The sequence below is a fragment of the Haliotis rufescens genome, unplaced genomic scaffold, assembly GCF_023055435.1.
Source record: "Haliotis rufescens isolate VD_foot unplaced genomic scaffold, xgHalRufe1.0.p SCAF_5, whole genome shotgun sequence".
Classification (NCBI taxonomy): Eukaryota; Metazoa; Mollusca; class Gastropoda; order Lepetellida; family Haliotidae; genus Haliotis; species Haliotis rufescens.
The window spans coordinates 24,771,557-24,792,259 of NW_025964223.1; the positions used below are offsets into that span (position 1 = coordinate 24,771,557).

The window sequence follows — 20,703 nt, forward strand, 5'->3', positions numbered from 1 at the left end:
ATCACACACCTCCATATTCCTAGTTGTTACACAGCCTGAGAGGAGGCCAGGGTGGGATTAAGTAAGACAACACGTACCGAATAATGGACCAGTCCTAACTGGAGTAGATAGGATTATCACAGAGAAATGATGTGATATGACTAAAAGGCAACTAATCTGTAGTAAATATAAGGTTAATCTGCTTAACAACAATATATATGAAACAATGAGATAATCTTCGGTGAATTAATTGTTTATGTATTTATTTTATTTTTCTAGAGTCAGGTCTCTACTCCAGTTTTAATCTAATTACTCAATTATATGACTAAAAGGCAACTAATCTGTATTGCATGTATGGTTAATCTGCTTTACAAAATATATATGAAACAATAAGATAATCTTCGGTGAATTAATTGTTTATGTATTTATTTTATTTTACTATTTTAACTGATTCTGATTCTGATACTTAGGTGACCTATGTTGTACATTTTCAAAAGTACATTTTCTAGTTGAAAGTAGCTTCTACTCAGACCTGTGGTACGACCTTTGAAAATTAGCATACCAATATACCCTACACTAGTCCGTACTCTAAATGTGGAACGATTGGTCTATTAAACCACTTGCCGCATTTGTACCACAAGTGATTCAGCGAAGAAAACACAAGCTTTCGCCATAACCCCACCTTGTCCCAAGTAAAAATGAATGTTAACCACGGGAATATTCATGCATCTTGTTATGTTATGCATTTTTGTATATATGTTGTGTGTCTTACAGGCCATATGAACTGACATTGTATACTTTTTATGGATATTTTTATAGTCATATTATACAATGTGTGACACTATAATAAAATAATTTTCTTCTTCTTCAAGCTTTCTCCTCGGTCCTTTCTCGGCCTGGAGTCAGATGGGTGTTACGTCAAGATTACGTGACATAGGGATGACCAAATTGACAGCGTTTGGAGGGCAACTTGTAATTGCTCTTCAGGTTCACGTCACGTGGACGAACAAACATCCCTGTCTAGATTTCACGGACATGAGATTAGTGTCAGGTCATGTATTTGAAACAGGGCCTCGGGTACTTGCAATTGGGCGGCGGGTTAGACAACTGGTCAAGGCGTTCGCTCGTCACGCCCAAGACCCGAGTTCGATTTATCATCAACACTGAAGGTACATGTACAATGAGCGACACCCTTTCCCCAACCCTATTATGAGTACTTTGCAAACAAACACCATTGCTTTATGAAGTCTTTGAAAGACATTTATAAGTGATACACATAAGGAAGAGACTTTATGGATGTCAACTTCTTTATTGTGAGAAACACAACGTTTCTGAGTTTATGCTTCCTCCTTCATCAGGTGAATGGATGCTATGAGACAGGGGGCATATATATGTACATGCAAGAACAACAAAAGTAATAAGATAACAAATGGTGGCAACTTAACTGGAAGCCAGGACTTAAATTGAAACTGATTGGTAATTGGCAATGGACAATGGGCAACGGAAGGCCGGGGGTATTTCTATTCTTTTACCTATCAGTGCTAATTACCCTCATAGCATTCATTTACCTGACGAAGGAGTTAGCTTAGTCTCCAAAACCTTGTGTTTCTCACAATAAAGAAGTTGACATCCATAAATTCTTTTCCTTATTGCTTTATCAGTCGAAATATAGATTATGATTAACAGCTTGTGCAGATTTGTTAATATCTACCTAACTGTGTGTTAACCAAATGTAATGGCACAGGTCAAACAGAAACATTGCGACGATCTCTTCTCTATGGGCATGTGTGCCTGCTGTATATATATATATATATATATATATATATATATATATATATATATATATATGCGTTACAGTGCGCAATCTGTGTTTATATGCGATACACTTACAATAGGGAGGTAGTTAACTAATGTAAGTACACATTAAAGCTAAAACACACACATACAATGAAACTAACACTACATACACATAAAAAGTATAACTGATGTAAAATAGATGACTAAAAATATTCTATATCCTCATTAAGTTAAGTTTTTCGCCTTCTTGATGAAAAAAAAATCAGAATGACCATATTGTCAAATTGATATTACATATATAACCTTAGCAAATTCATTTGAACAAAACGACAGGAGTAAAGAAACGTACAATACAAACATAAAACAATGACCCTGTCGTTGATAAACCTTGTCAGACATAATATATTATAGTATTGTCATACATCTTCACAACATGGACAGCTTGCCTGTGTGTCAGTGTTCAAATGAAAGAGCGATTCCCCCTTACGTAAGAAACAAGATCTGTGGCCTATTAAAGTTGCCCGTACCTCATCAGTTCATCAGTTCATCAGGCTCAGGAAACAAAATGGCAGGAGCGAACTACCTCTTGCTGTATCTGGTATGAAATATATTTCTTATTTTTTAAATGCCAGAGTTTATCAAATTGTTTTCATAGGATTCCATTTTTCCCATTTACTTCAGCACCAGGTCAGTGTTTATAGTTGAAATTGTATGCAATTCATTGTTGAATTGGCTATAGGTAATTCAGATGTAGGGAGAGGTGTTTTAAAAGGTTGAACCTGTTCACCAATCTCATTCCTTTTTCTTGGAAATAAATATTGTTTAAATCAATTCAGATGTCGACAAAAATGTTTCATGTGTTTCATATGACAGTGTGTAGTTATTTTAGTGAATTTCAGTCAATTGCATTGTTCGTCTTAGGTCAATTGCACTATATCCTTTCACGGTTGCAATAGGGACTACATGTACACGTACATTGTTGCACTAGGTGCTACATTCTACACAAGCATATTTTATTACATCTAGGGTAAGCCAGTATCACTTATGAAAGAGAGGACTAAGTTTCTGGATAAAAGTTGTACATGTGGGGGCGATAAAAACTTAAATTATTAAAACGTCGATGTGTAGTGAGAATGATATGTCATATCATATTAGTTTATCTGACTTGATTCTGTATACATGCGTATTTTATTTACAGATTAACCATTGCTATCCTCGGCGGTTACAGCCTTTTCCCCAAACAACCCTTCATCATGTGCGGTAAGTAGGATTGAACATGCAATTATTCAGTGAAATATTTTGAGAAACTCATATACCGCTTGTGTTGCACAATGTTTCCTATATTCCTGAAAACAACACGTTTGATTGTATTAGGTAGTGAGTTGGTTTTTTTTGCCTCAAACAGTGTATTTATCAGATGCTTCAGTGATTCAAGGCGGACTTATTATGAAAGAAGGGTTATTCTAAAGGTTTTTGTGCTGCGTTTCCTTCAATCGATTCATTTAGTCACTTGGATTTCCCCTAAACTAAACTCCATCATTTCAAAGATTCAGCAAACTTTTTTGCATCCATCAATGCAGTACTCCTTCCCAATAATTTATTATCAATACTTTTCCTTGGCTAATATTTCTGTGTGAATTGTATTAAATCCTGTTTTGCTCGACGGGTTTTCGGTAGGACTCGAAACAAGGATCAGAACAATACTATCTCTATAGTCTTAAAACATAGTTTACCAATACGGGAATAAGGGTTAGTTCTTTTAATGCAACGATACGTCTACTAAGTTGGTCTTTGTTGATGGCAATTGTCGCTTAAAAGGTATCGTTATTAATATGTAACCATCACGTAAGACATGTGTTCGTTCTCTCAAAGAGTCTTTCTTGTGAACACTACTCTGGACGTGTTTGTTTGTTTGTATAATGCTTAACGTAATATTAACGATATTGAAACGCCCTCGGTGTGCTCCAAGTCTTCGATGCTGGCCACCTAAACCAGTAAGTCGCCTCTTACGCCCCGCATAGGTTGCTTGGGACTTATTCTATTCATTATTCTGGTGCCTTATTCGTGATATTTTCTACATTCTATTATATATTATCTTCAACACAGGCGATCCTATGTCCAGTAGGAAGTATTTGCAAAGTAGAGACCACTTTCTGCTTTACAACACCATGTCCAGGGCCAACTGCACGCTGTGTTCCAAGAAGTGAGTATGAATATTGGCGTGTGTAGTTTCATTTCATTGTTGCGATCGGCCCGAACATGTTCCTTGCAGGGTAAACTTGCAGTTTGGGTAGCCACTTGGTAGGGCTGAAATCGTTCTGCTGGTTAGTGCACCAGGCATCGGGATCAATAGATCTCAACGGATACATAACCACTAGACCTTTCATCAGCTCAGTGATGAGAGAGTGAATGTTGTTTTACGCCACTGTCAGCAATATTCCACGAAAGACTGCAAATAACCTAGCACGGTCCAGGGAAACCTTTGGTTGACACATAATCACTCGCACACACATCCGATCCTACTTCTAGTCACTTCCCACCACAAGCATTGGACACTTGGGACTTATTTTGTCCGGAATAACCACTAGATTATTGTCGTGGTGGCAGCAAAATTTTTGGAACTAAGACTGACTACTAGATCTAGCCGCCTTTTACGTCACACTGGGGACCTATTATATTTCAGAGTTGTCAATGCGTATTCCATGATTTACATCTTGAATAATCGTGATAATATTCATAAAAAATACACTAGTTTTGTTGCCAGTACATGGACCATTTACCCTCTCCCTGTATAATCCGAAATGTCATTGGACTCAACATCGTCATCCGTTTTCCACAGGTTCTGGACAAAATATACCTACATTGTATTAATTCAGTTTCAGATAAACCGGGATCATGTCCAGTGCAAAGCCCCGTCACAGGCATCTGTAGTGTGCGGTGCACCAGTGATGCTGACTGTGGGGGGGACCTGAAGTGTTGCGGAAACTGCCCCCGACAATGTACTTCTCCCGCCCTCCCCCGTGATAAGCCAGGCGTCTGTCCCAGGAATCGTAACAGGAATCGTAACAGGAATCGTAACCAGTTCCGATTCCCATTCCAATTCTGTCGCCGGCGACACCGGTGCAGTAACGACTTTGACTGCAGGGGCTTCTCCAAATGTTATGGAACTTGCCCACGGAGATGTGTCAGTCCTTTCGCATTCTTCAGATCTAGTAGATCTAGTAAATCAGACAATGACCGTTAACAATATAACAAGCTTGTGTGATCTACGCTTGCTTAGTTAATTTCAGATGGTACTTAAACAGAAAAAGTCGTTTGAATGACACCCTTCATCTGGATGTGTATCCGATCTTATTTGTATTTTATATACGATTCCTGGGTTTTGTGTAATAGGATACAAACAGAACATGAAAATGAATTTATTAATGACACTAAAACGTTTCATCTGGCACTTGTCTGGTTTGTCTTCTTTGTTCACATTTTCCGGTCACCATGTAAAGCAGGCCTTGTACCACAAGCGCAATGATCATAATGATTGATCCGATGATCGTGGGTTCGGAACCCAGAAGGGGCGGTTGGGTAGCCTAATGGTTAAAGCGTTCGCTCGTCACGCCGAAGACCCGGGTTCGATTCCCGACATGGGTACAATGTGTGAAGCCCATTTCTGGTGTCCCCCGTTCTGGTGATATTGCTGGAATATTGCTAAAAGCGGCGTAACACCATACTCACTCACTCACTCTATTCCGATTTTCTAAAATTTCTAAAGCGAGTTTATTACACTTATCTCTTTGACTTATCCTTTCTTTGCTTGTTACTGAGGCAGTAGGCTTGTCCAGGGGTTAAACAAAAGCGTTCGATCGTCACGACAAAGGCCCTGGAGCGATACCTTCATGACTACATTTAGTGACGCCCCTTACTGGTGTCCCCTGCAGATATATTGCTTGGATACTCACTCACTCACTCACTCACTCACTCACTAACTATGCTTTTTACTTTAGAACACTTCTTGTATTATTTGGACGATTTTGTAGTTTATTGGAATCTGATTTCTGTTCTTGACAGCCCCGCATTGCTTTATGAAAAGTATTTCAGTTTTCTTTACACCCTATCACAAGCCATTGTTCACTACGCAGGTGTTCCAGTGTGGTGTTCTTCAGGCCGAATATTTTCCTTCGGCTTTTTTTAGGAATTGGGCGACTTCATTCTCTATCTGATTGACCTGAATGATGTCTTCAGCTGGGTCATCGTGACCTTTTCTCGACTCTTGTAACTGTGTGAACTTTGAACTGATTTCTGTTGTGATGTTTTTGATAAATAAGTGTGTCTTAAAAACAGTGTATGTATTGTTGATGCGATATTGTTCTTGTTGGCTATGTTATATTATGAGATGGAATATTTAACGGGACTGCATAGTTCAGTAGAAAGAGTTAGTGAGTGAGTTTGATTTTAACGCCGCTTTGAACAGCATTTCAGTTATATCACAGCATGTCACCTTGATGTAGGATGTGAAGAGATGTGAGTCTCAGATGTTTACCATTTTGATGAAACTCACAAGAACGGGTAGGTTCTGACAAACCTAGAAACATAATCAGGGCGAATCTGGGTTTTGAAACCACGGCCTCATTCATTTCTGGTATACCTAAGGGACGCAACTCTGCAAAGCGAATTATTGTGTCAGCCGTGTCCCGAGTAGAAAGAGCAATTTAGAATTTACCCTTTCAAATAAACATGATGTTCAAGCTTACGCATTTCATACCCTGAACTATTTACACGGCCCATGTCCCGATTACCTCTTATATGTGGATATGCACTTGTACACAACAGATGTGATTCATTTTTTTACTTTTAAAATAGACGAGTAAACGCACTATCATGTCACTTGATTTTCTGGCCCATCAATTGTTTGTCTGATCTCTTTACAGGCCGCCGTTACATGGTAGGAGTACTGCTCGGCAGCGTTAGCAAACAAACAAACATTTTTTTAAAGCAAATTGTGTGAGTGACGAGTGCTACCGGTAGGACAGGACATGCTATCTGTTTTCGCGAACACCTCGTGTCAAGACTGATTTTCATATAACTGTCACCGCTATATTGCCTTTTACAAAATCTGTTTCGGCGGATAATCGAGACTGGTTATTCTCTGGCGTTATTATGATTATGGAAAGGGTTATGCCACTTTGAATCGTATCGTAAATGTCATATCTTTGGAATAAACATTCTATAATGGGAGCCATTTAACATATATAACGTAACGTAACGTAACGTAACGTAACGTAACTTTACTTGGTTGATTGCGTGTCACCGTAGCCCACTGTTCATTTTATTAATCACTGGATGTTCTGTTCTAATTTCGATTATTGACAGGCTGCCGTCATTTTGTCAGAATAATTCTGACTGCTGCGTTAAACAACAAACAAACACAACAATCACGAAAGAGATTATTTTAAACATACTTTATTCGCATGAAAGGGACTGGGTATAAGGTTTTGCATTCAAATATTTCCGTTCAGAAGAACTAAATCTAAATTATTTCCTTATATAAATCCAACGACTCATATATTCTTCATTAAGCCATTCATTAGCACTAAAGAAGAATGTTTAAATCTGAGCACTAAAGAAGAAGGCACCTGTAACTGTTAGCACTAAAGAAAAATGCATCTACAACTTTAGTGCAAAGCGACTAACATATCTAAAAACGTAAGCACTAAATGACGAATACATCTATAACTTTTAGAATTTATAAAACATACATCCTGTACATTACTGTAACGATGAGAGTTTTCAATGGTAGAGTTAAACAGTTGAGTTTTACAAATGGTCCTCACATTCAAAGTGTAACTGAAGATATTAATCACCCGTTTGAAGGCACAGAGCAATATCATACAAATAATGGCACATTTGCTCAGCACTTTAACAGGTCTTATCGTAAGTTTCCGGAATATCACACAACGTGCCTATATTTATACCATGAAACAAACACACAACACATCAGTTCATCTATCCCAGGTTATGATAAGAATAATTATTATTATCGTTAGTTTCTGGAATATCACACCGCAATTCGCTATGCAGAGTTGCGTCTTTTGCGCACGCCAGAATACTATGACGTGGGTTCGAATCCCGGTTCACCCAGACTATTTTTTCTAGGTTTGTCTGCACCTTACTCGTGGTCGTGGGTTTCACCAAAGTGGTAAACGCCCAAGACCCCCACATCTCTTTGGGCTTTCCTTCCACATCAAGCTGACACGCCATGATATAACTTGAATACTGTTCAAAGAGGCGTTAAATCCAAGTCACCGCCTCATTGCATCTCGCCATGTATAGACATTGTACATAAACGACGTTCCCAAAGGTGCCTGGGTTTGTTTCTAATGTTAAACATGGCATTTAGATTAGGGAATAAACCATCTGCATGTACAAGGTGAAATTCCATTATCACGACTTTGTCGTGAATGTGATCTACACACACAACCCTCAGCGACAAAGAAAGGACACACATGATGTGAATAAATTAGAGCCCTCAACTGACCCAGAGGTTACAAAGAAGAAATATGAATGTCGTGACAATTGCCTGACCGATATTTCACCCCCAAAAAATCACAGATCCCCAAAACTTTAAATGGTTGGTCATCTTTTAGACATATCTTTTCGTGAAACGAATCTGGTTAATCAGAAAAGAGAGTGGCATACGTGCCACGGAGTATCTTGTATAAGTCTCTGTTGTAAGTTATATCTTTGACACATGTGTCTGTATAGTACAGATGCAGGCATCATTATCATATGCGGTAGGTTCTCGATTTTTCTGCACCATCAGGCCTATGCTCATGCCTTTACAGAAGTTGTTAAGTCTTTCACACTCATCACTTCAGCCTCATTTCAACACCAAACTGACATGCCTTAATGTAACTGAAATACTGTTCAAAGAGGTGTTGAACCCAGCTCATTCTCATCCATATTAATCTGGCCAATAGATGCCACTTAATGAACTACTTACTCTAAACACCCACCGCTCTTCGTGCAGACGCTCTAGCCACTAGATCACTGAGGCGGTCTGTTAGACGGGACATCTAGCCAGAGACATCTCGACATTTGGAAAACTAGCACACACTAGAACACACACTTGTTTGATATAATACTGAAGAGCACTTTTTCATTCCGACCAGATGTATTTTTTTACATTATTATCTCAATGCATTTTAATAATGCTGAAATGAACATTATGATAATATATATTCTATGAGAGAAACGCTGCACTCAAGGTCAGATTTAATGCGAACATATGGCACACAGGAACAAACAGAAACGGATTGATAATGGTCACCTGCTCTAAATGTACTAAAATTTAAAGAAATCGATATTGTAATACTTTTAATACATGTTAAAACTAAATGACTAATACATCCATGCGCATTATTTTACTGAAACATCTGCAACTGTAGACTAACGCATGTATTATTCTAAGCATCATAGTACTAATTATACATCTATATAGATGACTTTAAGAACGTATAGATCCATAACGTTTTCACGCTATGTTGGCATCAACCCAGCTCAAGGGGATTAGCAGTCATCTTTACTGTCCAGGAGAATCGTGTCTTGTCCACGTGTTGTACCATCGTCATGGGCAGCCCTGTGGGTGAAATAGCCCGATGGCTAATGAATAATCGAGTCTTGACCAGAAAATCTGAATTATTGTATAAAATTGAGTAAACAATTCACCCACGCACTCCATACTTAACTAAACAGGTAATCCTGTTGGGCCAGGTTAAGTTAGTAGTTCATATTTCAACGCAAACTGTCTGGATATTATGATATTTTCACATGCATTATCCATCCATATCATGTTTACTCACGTTCCGAGTTCTTCTGCTTCCTTAATTGTTTCCGGTAGTGTCGTACTTTTCGTTTCGGGAAGAAGAAGAGCCAGAAGTCCTGATAGTGCCGTCACTCCTCCAAATACCAACATGGTTAGTATCTGACTGTATCTGCCACTGATGTGCATAGTCTGAAGAGGCAAACGAATGCTTAGTTCAGTCATGCTTCATTTACAATTAAACATTAAGCATTACACTGTGTACCGCCACGAGACTGGTTGTAAAACGTTGCTAAATGGATTCGAAGCCCGACAGTCTTCTGTTCCTTTGTGAGGACATTTTAACATTTGGAGCCACCGGTATACACCGCTGATTTCAGAATGATTTTCCGGGCATCTAACGAATACAACTCAACACATTTGACATAGAAACAATGAGACGTGAGGGATTACATACTCACCAGATCATTTATGTACGGTGATGATAAACTACCAATTCTACAAAACACAGAACTCATGGCCATGCCAAAGTTTCTCGATGTGGTTGGCAGCAACTCTGCCGTGAAGACGTACACGGAGGCGAAGCCGGCTGACACACAAGTGTTGCCTAGACACGCCAAGCTGTTGATGATCCATTTGTTAGCTGGAAGTATGAGTTAACGAGTGAATCTGTGAGTGAAAGACGCCGAAGTCAGCAATATTGCAGCTATATCATGACGCACAGTAAATGGTCAGAGTCTGGGTCATGTAACTAGTTGCTGACAGAAGAGCAACGATCCATGCAATCGGGTTATGGTGACATGCAGTCTCCGAATCTGACCACCACGGCTGACACAATATGCATGGTCATGTACCTGTGACCTATTCTGACCCTGAAATACGCTCAGGGAAAAGGTTGAAAAATATTACTTAGTAAGACTTAATATTGCAGAATATCAAGTGATGCCTGCTTCGAATTCGTTCGCAACTGAAAAACAAGTATTTTGCACTGGTGTTTGGACTGGGAGAGGGGATGTTGTGGATTTTGGCAAACTGATATGTCTCTACGACATGGGGGCCACATGGGGGCCACCATCTGGACTAGTGGTTGACGAGTGGAAGTTCCACGTATGATACGTATGATGTCAGATCACATAATCATCGTGATGGTACATTCTAACTACTTTGAGTACCGAATATATGTGGTCTTCCCTATAATCCTCAGACCCGTGAGGATCCGGGGTAGAATTGATCTTCAGCAACCCATACTTGCCGTAAAAGGCGACTATGCTTGTCGTAAGAGGGGACTAACGGGATCGGGTGGTCAGGCTTGCTGACTTGGTTGATGCATGTCATCGTATCACAATTGCGTGGATCGATGCTCATGATGTCAATCACTGGATTGTCTGGTCCAGACTCGATTATTTACAGACCGCCGCACACAGCTGGAATATTGCTGAGTGCGGCGTTAAACAACAAACATCATCATCATCATCATCATCTTCATCATCATCTATAATCCTCAAGTGGTGAGGTATTATGTTTGAAGGTGGACATCGGAATTGTAACATGATACGACACTAGGGCATGACATTATTGACACAAAGTCTCGTGAATACATACTTTATGCAATGATAACGTTTGGTTTGTTGGTTTGTTGTTAAACTCCGCACTCAGCAAAATGACCAGACAATCCAGTGATTAATAACATGAGCATCGATCCACGCAATTGGGATCGATGACATGTATCAACCAAGTCAGCGAGCCTGACCACCCGATCCCGTTAGTCGCCTTTTACGACAAGCATAGTCACCTTTTACGGCAAGCATTGGTTGCTGAAGACCTATTCTACCCCGGAATCTTCACAGGTCGATAACGTTTGGAAATAGGCAACTAACAACTTAATATAAGTCGAACTGTCCAACCTGCTTCCATAAAATCCTAATCATGGTTAACGCTTTTGTGACAAACACGACATTTCCTTTCTTCGAAGTTAACGAGTTCACTACCTCGTTGACATAAATGCAAAGTTTTGAAGTTTTTTGGACATGATTCGAAAAAGAGAAAATACTTATAGTTCAGACGGACATGCTGATCGCTGTGTTCGTTCATTCGAATATGCCATATATTACATGTAAAACATATTTACCGAAAGGTGATTTATGAGACTGAATGGTATCTTACGTTTATCCATGGCCAAGATAGGGACAAATGTGAGAATACACGTTGCTCCTGCCGTTAGCATGGAAGCACACAGCATCGTCTTCCGCCCAATGCGCCCCATAAGCAGAAGACAGATGACGTAGGCGCATGCCTCTAACAGGACAAACAGGAAGAAGTTGAGGTAGACGTTGCCAGAGAGGTTGGTGACGTTCATGCTGAGGCCATAAAATCCCATTCCTATGGCAAACCTTAAATTAAAATACACTGTATTTATTTCAGCCCCTGACTGAATCAAATTCGAGTCTGTCCACTTCATTTATGGTTTTCACCAAGAAAGTCGTTATTAGATATCGGTTATAAAGTAAGGGAGCCTACATTCGAAACTAAACGCACTTGTAGAGAATATGAAGTGCGTCCAAAACATGTCTTTATGAACTTCTATTTACATGACTGGAACTACAGCAGAGCTCTATAGGCTGGAGCTTGTACACACATTGCAAACTAGGCCTTCGGCGCATTAATAATCATGAACTATTCCTTTTATGGGACAAGTTCCCGGAATATATTGTTCATTGAGTTTGATTCACGTTTACACGTAACTTTCCCGTTCACATTATTCTACGACTTTATGCTTTGAATGATTTGTTGTATGTTAAAAGCATTACTGTTGCCTATCGAAATTAAATGAAACGCTTTTTTCAGAACTTTTTTTTATCGAATAAGAGTGACCAACAACAACGTGCAGTTTGACATCATCCGCAAATCCGAAAACAACGGAGATAGAGTAATTAGAGTGACCTCCCTTCCCCAATATCAACTACCGATATTGCGGGTTTGTCGATGTTTTATTTCCACATTATACTAACCAGGAGAGATACATTATGTGTATCGTGACGTTCCATTCAAGGGTAACGTGTTAGCATTCCAGAGTGATGTCAATGCGCTTGAAATGACTGATAGCTTTTGTACTTTACAATGTCGTAGATTGACATGTGTTGTAAAATTTGCGTGTGTTTACAGAATATTGGATTGATTGAAATTGTAACGCCTTGGGGTCAAAATGAAATTTCTGATTAAATCTTCTAAAAAAAATCTTTTTAATCACTGCAAATTGGAAAACAAAAAATGTTTATCTTCAAGTGAAATGTCTATAAAATATCATCATGTCACACGCGGGGCCTTGTATAACCATGTAAACTGGCGTGTTTATCGTGAGGTAGTTATTGATTTCATTTGCATTTGACAGTGAATCATCGTGCATTTCACTAATGACACTTACCAAGCATAAAGTATGATGAGTATTCGCTTCACCATAATGGGGGATTTCAGTAACTCCCAGAATTGTTGATCTCTATCATTGTTTGCGTAAGTGAAATCCTCTAACAGTTTGACCTTGTTCGCCTTTGCCATCTTCATCACCATTTTGTTAGCTTCCTCAACTCTCCCTCTACTGTACTGCCATCGTGGGGATTCCGGGAGAAAACTACAGTACCATAAACAGAGATGCTCTTCTTAAGGTGGAGATACTATATTGCCTGAACTTACACACTACTTATCAAAAATGCATAATACGATTAATGTCTTAACCTTCCATTGAGTGCCCTGTCTTCTATGGCGATGCACCTGGCTGTACAGATCTGTTTCTCTTAATCTTAGGATTTACTGATTTTGGGTGTTTATCCTAGATATGGCTTCATAAACAAAGTGTCAAACATTTATGTCCCACAACACTTTAGCTCTGAGCTTGATTTTCTTCTCCAACAATGTGCTATTCATTTTGTAAATAAGGATAAACAATATATGTTTTAAGCCTACGGGATTGAGTGAATGACTGTGAGGGACGAGGTAGGTAGTGAGCTTAGTTTAACGCAGCTTTGAACAGTATTCAGTTATGTCACGGCATGTCAGCTAGATGTGGGAGGAAATGCTGTGGAAGTGATGCTGGCCTCGGACGTGTAGCACTTTGTTGAAACCCACACACACTGACAATCCTAGAAACATTATCAGGGCGAGCCGGGTTTCGCACCCATGGTAACAGGATTCTGGTGTGCCCAAGGGCCGCAACTCAGCACACGGTAGATGGTGAAAGTGCAGATGATGACCTCCTTACTATAGGTAGACGAACATGACGCCTGGGATGCTGACGACAAGCTGTCGGATCTTCCAATCTCGGATCAAGTAGACGGCCAGAGCAACAATCGCGTTTCCCGCACTCCAGAACAGATTCTTGGCCACACCCACCAACATCCGTTTGGACGGGCCTACAATCTCCATGCCTAAGGAGAAAGCTACACTAGTTACAAACATGTTGTTCATACTTCCTTTTACCATACAAAATATCATCACTGCGTTGTACGAACACAACATCTACAATTACTTTGTGTACATATTGTTGCATAGGACATAAATACTCACAAACTGTCAACATAAAAATACATCTTTTAAATCTATAGTGCCGATACGAAGACATCCGTGATAAAAGGGTTACATCGCCTCCAAAAAGCAACCATCAAAAGGTCATTTCACCCACTGATTAATCCCAAATGAGGCTTACATTTAATATCACTGTTTTTTTCGATACATACATCTGTTTAGTCGTGCCATGTGCAGAAAGCAAAACAAATGTCAAATGTCACGTGTTACTTCAGGTCTTCCTTCCCACTTTTATCGCTCGATGGCGTCCTTTAATAAGGTGGTTCGAGTTAACCAGGTGTCACTGTATATGCTAATATGAGGTGGTTCGAGTTAACCAGGTGTCACTGTATATGCTAATATAAGGAAGTGAACAACGTACTAAATACAAAAGTAGTCAGGTACTGTGTGTTGAAGCTGGCTGTGATGACGAGTACTATTGTCAGGAACAGGTAGAAATTGGTGACCCAGGGGAGACAAATGCTGTGGAGGATACCAATAAACATGGCGACGAGGATCACCTTCCGCCGACCAAACCTGCAACACACATTTATACTTTGGTATGCATCACATCCTAGCTAACATCGGATTGTGCAAATTGTGAATCACGACCTGAAAGTCGAGGATATGTCTTCATGAATATATATTGAAAGATTCAGAGTAAATGTATTTTTATTGAATTTTATATGAAGCAAAGTTACTTTTTCCCGTTGGTAAATGTTCAACAACACAGACCCCAAATATACAATGACTGTCGTTGGAGCCGGGTATTTTTTTTATCAATATCGGTGCCTTGCTTGCTTCCGTGTTGGTTGTTGCTCAAAATATCAACGACTGGTTTGTATATAGTTTGAATGTCGCCGGCTGCTGCAGGCGTAAAACAACAATTAAACAAAACAAAACGAACGATGTCCGTTTATTCTTGATTTTCAATCTGTCGCCGTCAAATAACTGCTACAGTGATTCAGGCGGCGTTAAACAACACGCTAACAAATGATAAACAAACAACAAACAAACAAACCTACATATCCGAGAGTGGTCCGCTGATGAGTACCCCAACCAGTTGTCCAACAAACGCGGCCATCTTGGCGTGACTTACATACAACTTTCGGTCGCACACAAGGTCCATCTAAATATAAGACAATTGACAGTAAACATCTTAATCCTTCTGGTACCAAATCGCGTACATCTAAGTTATGGTTTCATGTGATCTGAAACTTTCTTCCATTACGTCACGCTGATGGAAAGACATCCTTGTTGTTTGTTGTTTTCCGTCACACTCAGCAATGATCCAGCTGTATCTGGTAGTCTGAAAGTAATCGTGTCTGGACCAGATGAAACAGTGACTGATCGTGAGCAATTGGGATCCACACCGTCTGGGTACGTTGACACGCTGCCAACCAAGTCGTGTAACATCACACACTTCTATACTTTACAGAATACATTTCTGTCGACGTTAGATTACAAATATTTATCGCAGCGATCTGTTCATACCTTCACTTAAGCTTTACCACGGCTGTAATATGCCTTAAAAATATGCACGAGATAATCATTGGAGAATTTATAAGTTTGCGAACTATGAAAATGAATGTATTTAGAGAATGGTCACGGCCTTTCATTGATTTCGTATGTATAACGTTTCTCTCGCAATATTACGTCCAGGCAATTCACCAGATCCCTCCAGAACAAACTCCATCTTCATTTCTGTTGAAGTATTTTGGGATTGTTACCAGATTCGTTCACAAAAAATTGACAAACACTGATTAACGCAGATTTAACGTGACACTTTGAATATGGTAAAAGAACGTGTGTTTTCGCTTAAACAAATAACCAAGACACAGACTTCTCTTGATCTCGAGATATAACATCATTAGTAGTAATCAATTCATCAATGATAATAATCAGGAAAAAAGATCAAATGATATTAAGTCCTTTTCAAATACATACTAGTATCAAGTTGGGGATTATAGTGTTTGTGGTGGGGCAAAAATGGATTTTGTTGCAAGATTATTGCACTATACAGATGTAACGACATTCCTGCGCGCGTGTGTGTGTGGTTGTTTGTGCCAGTCCTGACTTATGCACGTTTTATAGTGTTATCACACTGAGGTACCATGCGACAGTTTTTTTATGGATACCCCACTCAGACACATTATACTGATTTCGTGTCGACCAGTTCTTGGTATAATCCCGTTATGCCAAGCGCCAGGCATGGTAACAAATACCATCTTGTAACGTCTTTTGGCATGTCGTGGTCAGGGGATTGAGCCGTCTTCCCTCCGCTCTCCGGACAGACTTTCCGCCAGACCACAGAGGCGGTCGATTGCGGAATGTGGGTAAAGGTATTTTAGCATTGTCATAATTGTTCGGGTAATAGGTGAGGTATGAGTATGGGGTCTATCTAAAGATAACTTACAGATTGAGCAGCAGTTGATTGGTAGACCGTTCGGTCATATATCCACTTATGGCATGTCTCGGTGTTGTTATGCATATAACCTGATGAGGCACTCGTAGAGGCTTGGAAAACTAAGCAGGACGAGTACTCCAAATCCCCATTGCTACCCTTTGCGTGGGGTATGGTCACGTTGATAAGAGCGGCATGAGCCTGGTTCTGAATGTTGAAGGTATCATTGTTCAATCCGGGAATGGCGCACCTGCAACTCAGATTCAGGTAATGTGTCCAACATGGGCCAATTTCCTTGCATTCTTATCTTGTATGGACAAGATATATGGTAGTCGCCAACTGGAATCGCAAGAATTCCTGTGTTCAGGTTGAAGAAGAGTTTTTGAATCGATGTGAGTATGGTTGTATGCCGATTTTAGCAATAGTCAAGGAAAAGGATGCCAGAAATGGGTTTCACATATTGTTCCAACAGAATCGAACCAGGGCCTTTAGCGTGACGAACTAACACTTTAACCAATAAGCTACCCCACCGCCCCGCCGTCGCGTTTGTCTGACCTTGTTGCTTTTCCGATAAAGAAATGTATCAAAGGTAACGTTGCTGTTATTCTGTTATTGCAGGACTTACCTATGCTGTGGCACAGCGAATAGAAACACGAATATACCCATACCAATAGCTGAAGTCTGGATAGCCGGAAGACTGAGCAGTAGGTACAGACGTTTCTGGGAAGGTCCAAACTCCCCCAATGTCACAAGCAAGTCATCGAACTTCATCACTTAGATGTCACGCGAGTTCCTTCTAGAAGAGGCTTGTAAAGTACCGTCTTTCAATGAAGAGAGCATACAATGCACTTACATGTGTGTGCCGCCTTGGATATGTTGAATCGTGAGTTGGCCATACAAAACCTGACAACGAAAACTGAACAAGTTATCTTTGGGAGTGTGTGTGTGTGTGTGTGTGTGTGTGTGTGTGTGTGTGTGTGTGTGTGTGTAATAATATCATTTAGCACTATTCCAGGTAGTGCTTATAACAGAGTCTTCAGTACGATTCCGACCATACCATGAGCATATGTTTCTGAATAACTATAAAATAGTGATGATACCGGGTGAAAAGGTGAGCGTATATATCCTGCCCCGCAAAAGGCGCCCGTCACAAACAAATACAAAGGCAAAACAATTGTTGACCTAAACAAATAAGGGAACATAATTATGGTATAAGTCAAAATAGGGAATTGCATCATACTATAAGGAATGAACTGAGGGGCAAAAGAAGATATACCTAGTTTTGTGTTTTATGTGATTGAAAATTGAAAGAACAGTTGTTAAATTTGATTAAGTCTATTTAGCCATCATTCATTCCTGCAACAGTTTGTAAAAAGTAATCTGTGGCAGGTAATTTTATGTACAAATACATTGGTACAATGAAGACTTGGGTAAGAATCAATTTGCAACTACCTGACCATTACTAATTTGAAATGTTGTAAATTTGTGCCGAAAAAAATCAAATTTATTGATTTAGCTAAGATGTCTCGGATACCATACATCAGTTTTAAAAGAGTGTTGACTGAGCACCAGTACAGTTCATTTTGGGATATAATATCGAGAACTTAAGATATTTTCATTTAAACATCAAACATGTGATAAAATGAGCTGAGAGGTACAGTTTCCTCAGTTAAGTTAATGATGAGGTAACAACTAGAAAACGTTGATAACCCGTGTTCCATTCCCCACATGGGTACTGTTATGTGTTTGAAACTCAGTGTGGTTCTACGCCGACGATTGCTAGATTAAAACAAAACAAAAACAATTCATTATTAACAAACAGTTTTAATAAGATAATTCAAAACTAAGTGATTTACACATACCTGCCCGGAGCACTTCAACCTCAACACACCCAAGGAGGAGCAGTGAGAGCGCAACAAATGCATTATGCCACCATTTGTCCACATGAAGTGACGTACTTTGCAATCAAAATGCGGAATCGGCGTGATGTTGAATATCTATGTACGTATATTGCTGACGCCTGCACACTTTTTCATGTGACTAAATGGGTTAAGGTATGCCAAACACGGGTGGAAAAGTAGTTAATCAGTATAGCTCTATATAAGTCACGTCCGAGACGAATTGTACTTGTAATCGGGTCTGCATCTGTATCGACATACTGGTAATACCATGGGCAGATGCTCTATCCACTGAAGATATAGTGACACACTGGTAAAGCCAAACTCTGCCCAATTATAACATACTAGCACAATCCGTTTACATCTAAAGACTGTCCGCTTGAAGGACCATATTCACCAAGGTATATAGTGGTTAGTTTTCGCTAACACCTATTTGATAGTGATTCATAATCACATGCTCGTGATATCATCGGAAGCGTACAATCGACTCTGTATTTTGGCAGAAACCTTTTGGAAAGGTTTTTCTATTCACAGTCAGGCTGGTTAGGTTGTATATTCACAGAAAGTCCAAGGATTTCATTGATTTTTTGCAATCTTAGAAAAGAACCAAATTCAATTCTGTCAAAACTTACACTGCTATCCCACACACCAAACTAACGGGAAAACATAATTCCTTGATCCATGAGGCTTTTGTTACTAAACGTGGTGACCATAGATATAAACTAGTGTCCAAAAGAAACGATACCACCTGTTTGCAACGACATAAAAGAAAAACTAAACAATGCAGAGGTTTAGGATTGGTGTTATGCTTTTGAGAAATCCTTTCACAACATCTGTACAAAAATTTCATTTCAATAAAATCTGTACAACCAATATGACAAGCCTTTAAAGATGGGTGGGGTCGAAAAATGAACATTTCGTTAGAGCACTGATCACAGAAACAACGGGAAATGTCACACCACACGTCTCAAAGTCAAGTCAGTAGCGGGTATGTCCACCGTGAGCATCAATACATGCCAGAACACGCCTACGGACTGATGACGTCAAACGTCTGATGACGTTGGGAGTGATGCGTTGCCATTCCTCGAGGAGACATCGTTCCAAGTCCTGGACGTTGACTGGAGGCACACGGCAACGTCAGATTTGCCGATCGAGGTGGTCCCATAAGTGCTCGATGGGATTCATGTCCGGTGAACATGCGGGCCATGGCAAAACCTGTACGTTGGCGTTGGCAAGGAAGTTCTGTGTCAATCTTGCTGTGTGTGGCCTTGCATTGTCATGTTGGAAAAGGAGTCCACGAGGCTGTTGCTGAATAAAGGGCACCACAACAGGCCGTAGGATGTCATCAAGATAACGCTGTGCATTCAGGTTTCCACGAATTACGACAAGCATCGTTTTGACGTCACCACATATGCCACCCCAAACCATTAACCCTCCACCTCCAAACGGCCGGACCTGTTGGATACAGTTAGGCGCCAAACGTTCACCAAATCGTCGGTATACAAGCTGCCGTCCATCGTTTCTGAAGATGAGGAATCTGCTCTGAATCAGAGAACATAACACGTGCCCAGTTCCGCCGTTGCCAACGTCGAACTCGCCTGGCCCAGATCAGTCTGTTGTTCCGGTGTCGAGGCGTCAGGAGCAGTCCGCGGTAGGGATGACATGGCCGGATACCATACTGCCGTAGTCTCCTGTAGACGGTCTGTCGACTGATCCTGTGTCCCAGTGCTGTAGCCGCCGTGGACGTCGCTGTTACGGTGCGGTTCCTCAGGTGTAATACCCGGATGTAACGATCTTCACGGGGCGTGGTTACTCGTGGTCTTCCACTCCTGGGCCTGTCTGACGTCTGACCTGTCTGACGTAACCGCTGCATCAACCTGGTGATAGTGATGCGTGCGCAGCCCAACCTTCTGGCGACGTCGACGTGTGACGCTCCTTGTTGGACCATTCCAACGGCTCTCTCTCTCTCGATGGCTGTCAAACGTGGCATATCTTGTGTTCTTTTTGTTGCTGTGATATCAACGTGTCTGATCAGCCGTTTTATACAGTTTTTCTGCACGTGCAGAACATGCTAGAGAGGGAAATGTCACTTTCACGAAATTTACGTTTTTTCCCGGAAGTGATCACGTGTTCCCGGTATTTTTTATAGACTATGCTGTGTTTGGGATGTGCAATACGAATTGGCATGTTTTCATACTTGACAATTCACTTAGTAAAAAACTATTTTGAAAATAAGTTGGTATCGTTTCTTTTGGACA

At 40.3% G+C, this 20,703-nt stretch overlaps 1 protein-coding gene and 1 long non-coding RNA gene across 6 annotated transcripts; one reads left to right on the forward strand and one right to left on the reverse strand.

The window, feature by feature from the left end:
- Positions 1–255: 255 nt before the first annotated feature.
- LOC124112940 lies at positions 256–5,248 on the forward strand. 3 transcript variants are annotated; one of them, XR_006857694.2, is made up of 4 exons: positions 256–1,148; positions 2,975–3,036; positions 3,883–3,979; positions 4,653–5,248. It is a non-coding gene; the product is annotated as an uncharacterized LOC124112940 (long non-coding RNA). The 3 variants fall into 3 exon arrangements; XR_006857699.2 differs by lacking the exon at positions 256–1,148 and adding an exon at positions 1,896–2,463; XR_006857693.2 differs by lacking the exon at positions 256–1,148 and adding an exon at positions 1,904–2,374.
- Positions 5,249–7,214: 1,966 nt separating this feature from the next.
- Positions 7,215–18,520, reverse strand: LOC124111210 (organic cation transporter protein-like). Of its 3 annotated transcripts, none has more exons than XM_046470850.2 (11): positions 18,410–18,520; positions 17,173–17,450; positions 16,560–16,797; positions 15,169–15,272; positions 14,526–14,680; positions 13,842–14,007; positions 13,011–13,214; positions 11,753–11,979; positions 10,051–10,232; positions 9,630–9,781; positions 7,215–9,406 (listed from the first exon to the last, which is right to left on the reverse strand). In XM_046470850.2, the coding sequence occupies exons 2-11, from the start codon at positions 17,316–17,318 to the stop codon at positions 9,337–9,339; spliced, it is 1,644 nt and encodes a 547-aa protein (XP_046326806.2). In that variant the 5' UTR covers positions 17,319–17,450; positions 18,410–18,520; the 3' UTR covers positions 7,215–9,336. The 3 variants fall into 3 exon arrangements, with proteins under 3 accessions (XP_046326806.2, XP_046326814.2, XP_048240519.1); XM_046470858.2 differs by having other exon boundaries at positions 17,401–17,450; positions 18,410–18,509; XM_048384562.1 differs by lacking the exon at positions 17,173–17,450 and having other exon boundaries at positions 18,410–18,450.
- Positions 18,521–20,703: the final 2,183 nt, after the last annotated feature.

What these genes read in the sequence shown, in the direction of transcription:
- LOC124111210 (XM_046470850.2), bottom strand. Translation starts at nt 17,318, where the DNA reads ATGAAGTTCGATGACTTGCTTGTGACATTGGGGGAGTTTGGACCTTCC. An exon ending in GTCATGTTCGTCTACCTATA is followed by an intron (nt 13,215 to 13,841) that starts GTAAGGAGGTCA and finishes ATGGTACTGTAG; the next exon opens with TTTTCTCCCGGAATCCCCAC. An exon ending in TATCTTGGCCATGGATAAAC is followed by an intron (nt 10,233 to 11,752) that starts GTAAGATACCAT and finishes TCATACTTCCAG; the next exon opens with CTAACAAATGGATCATCAAC.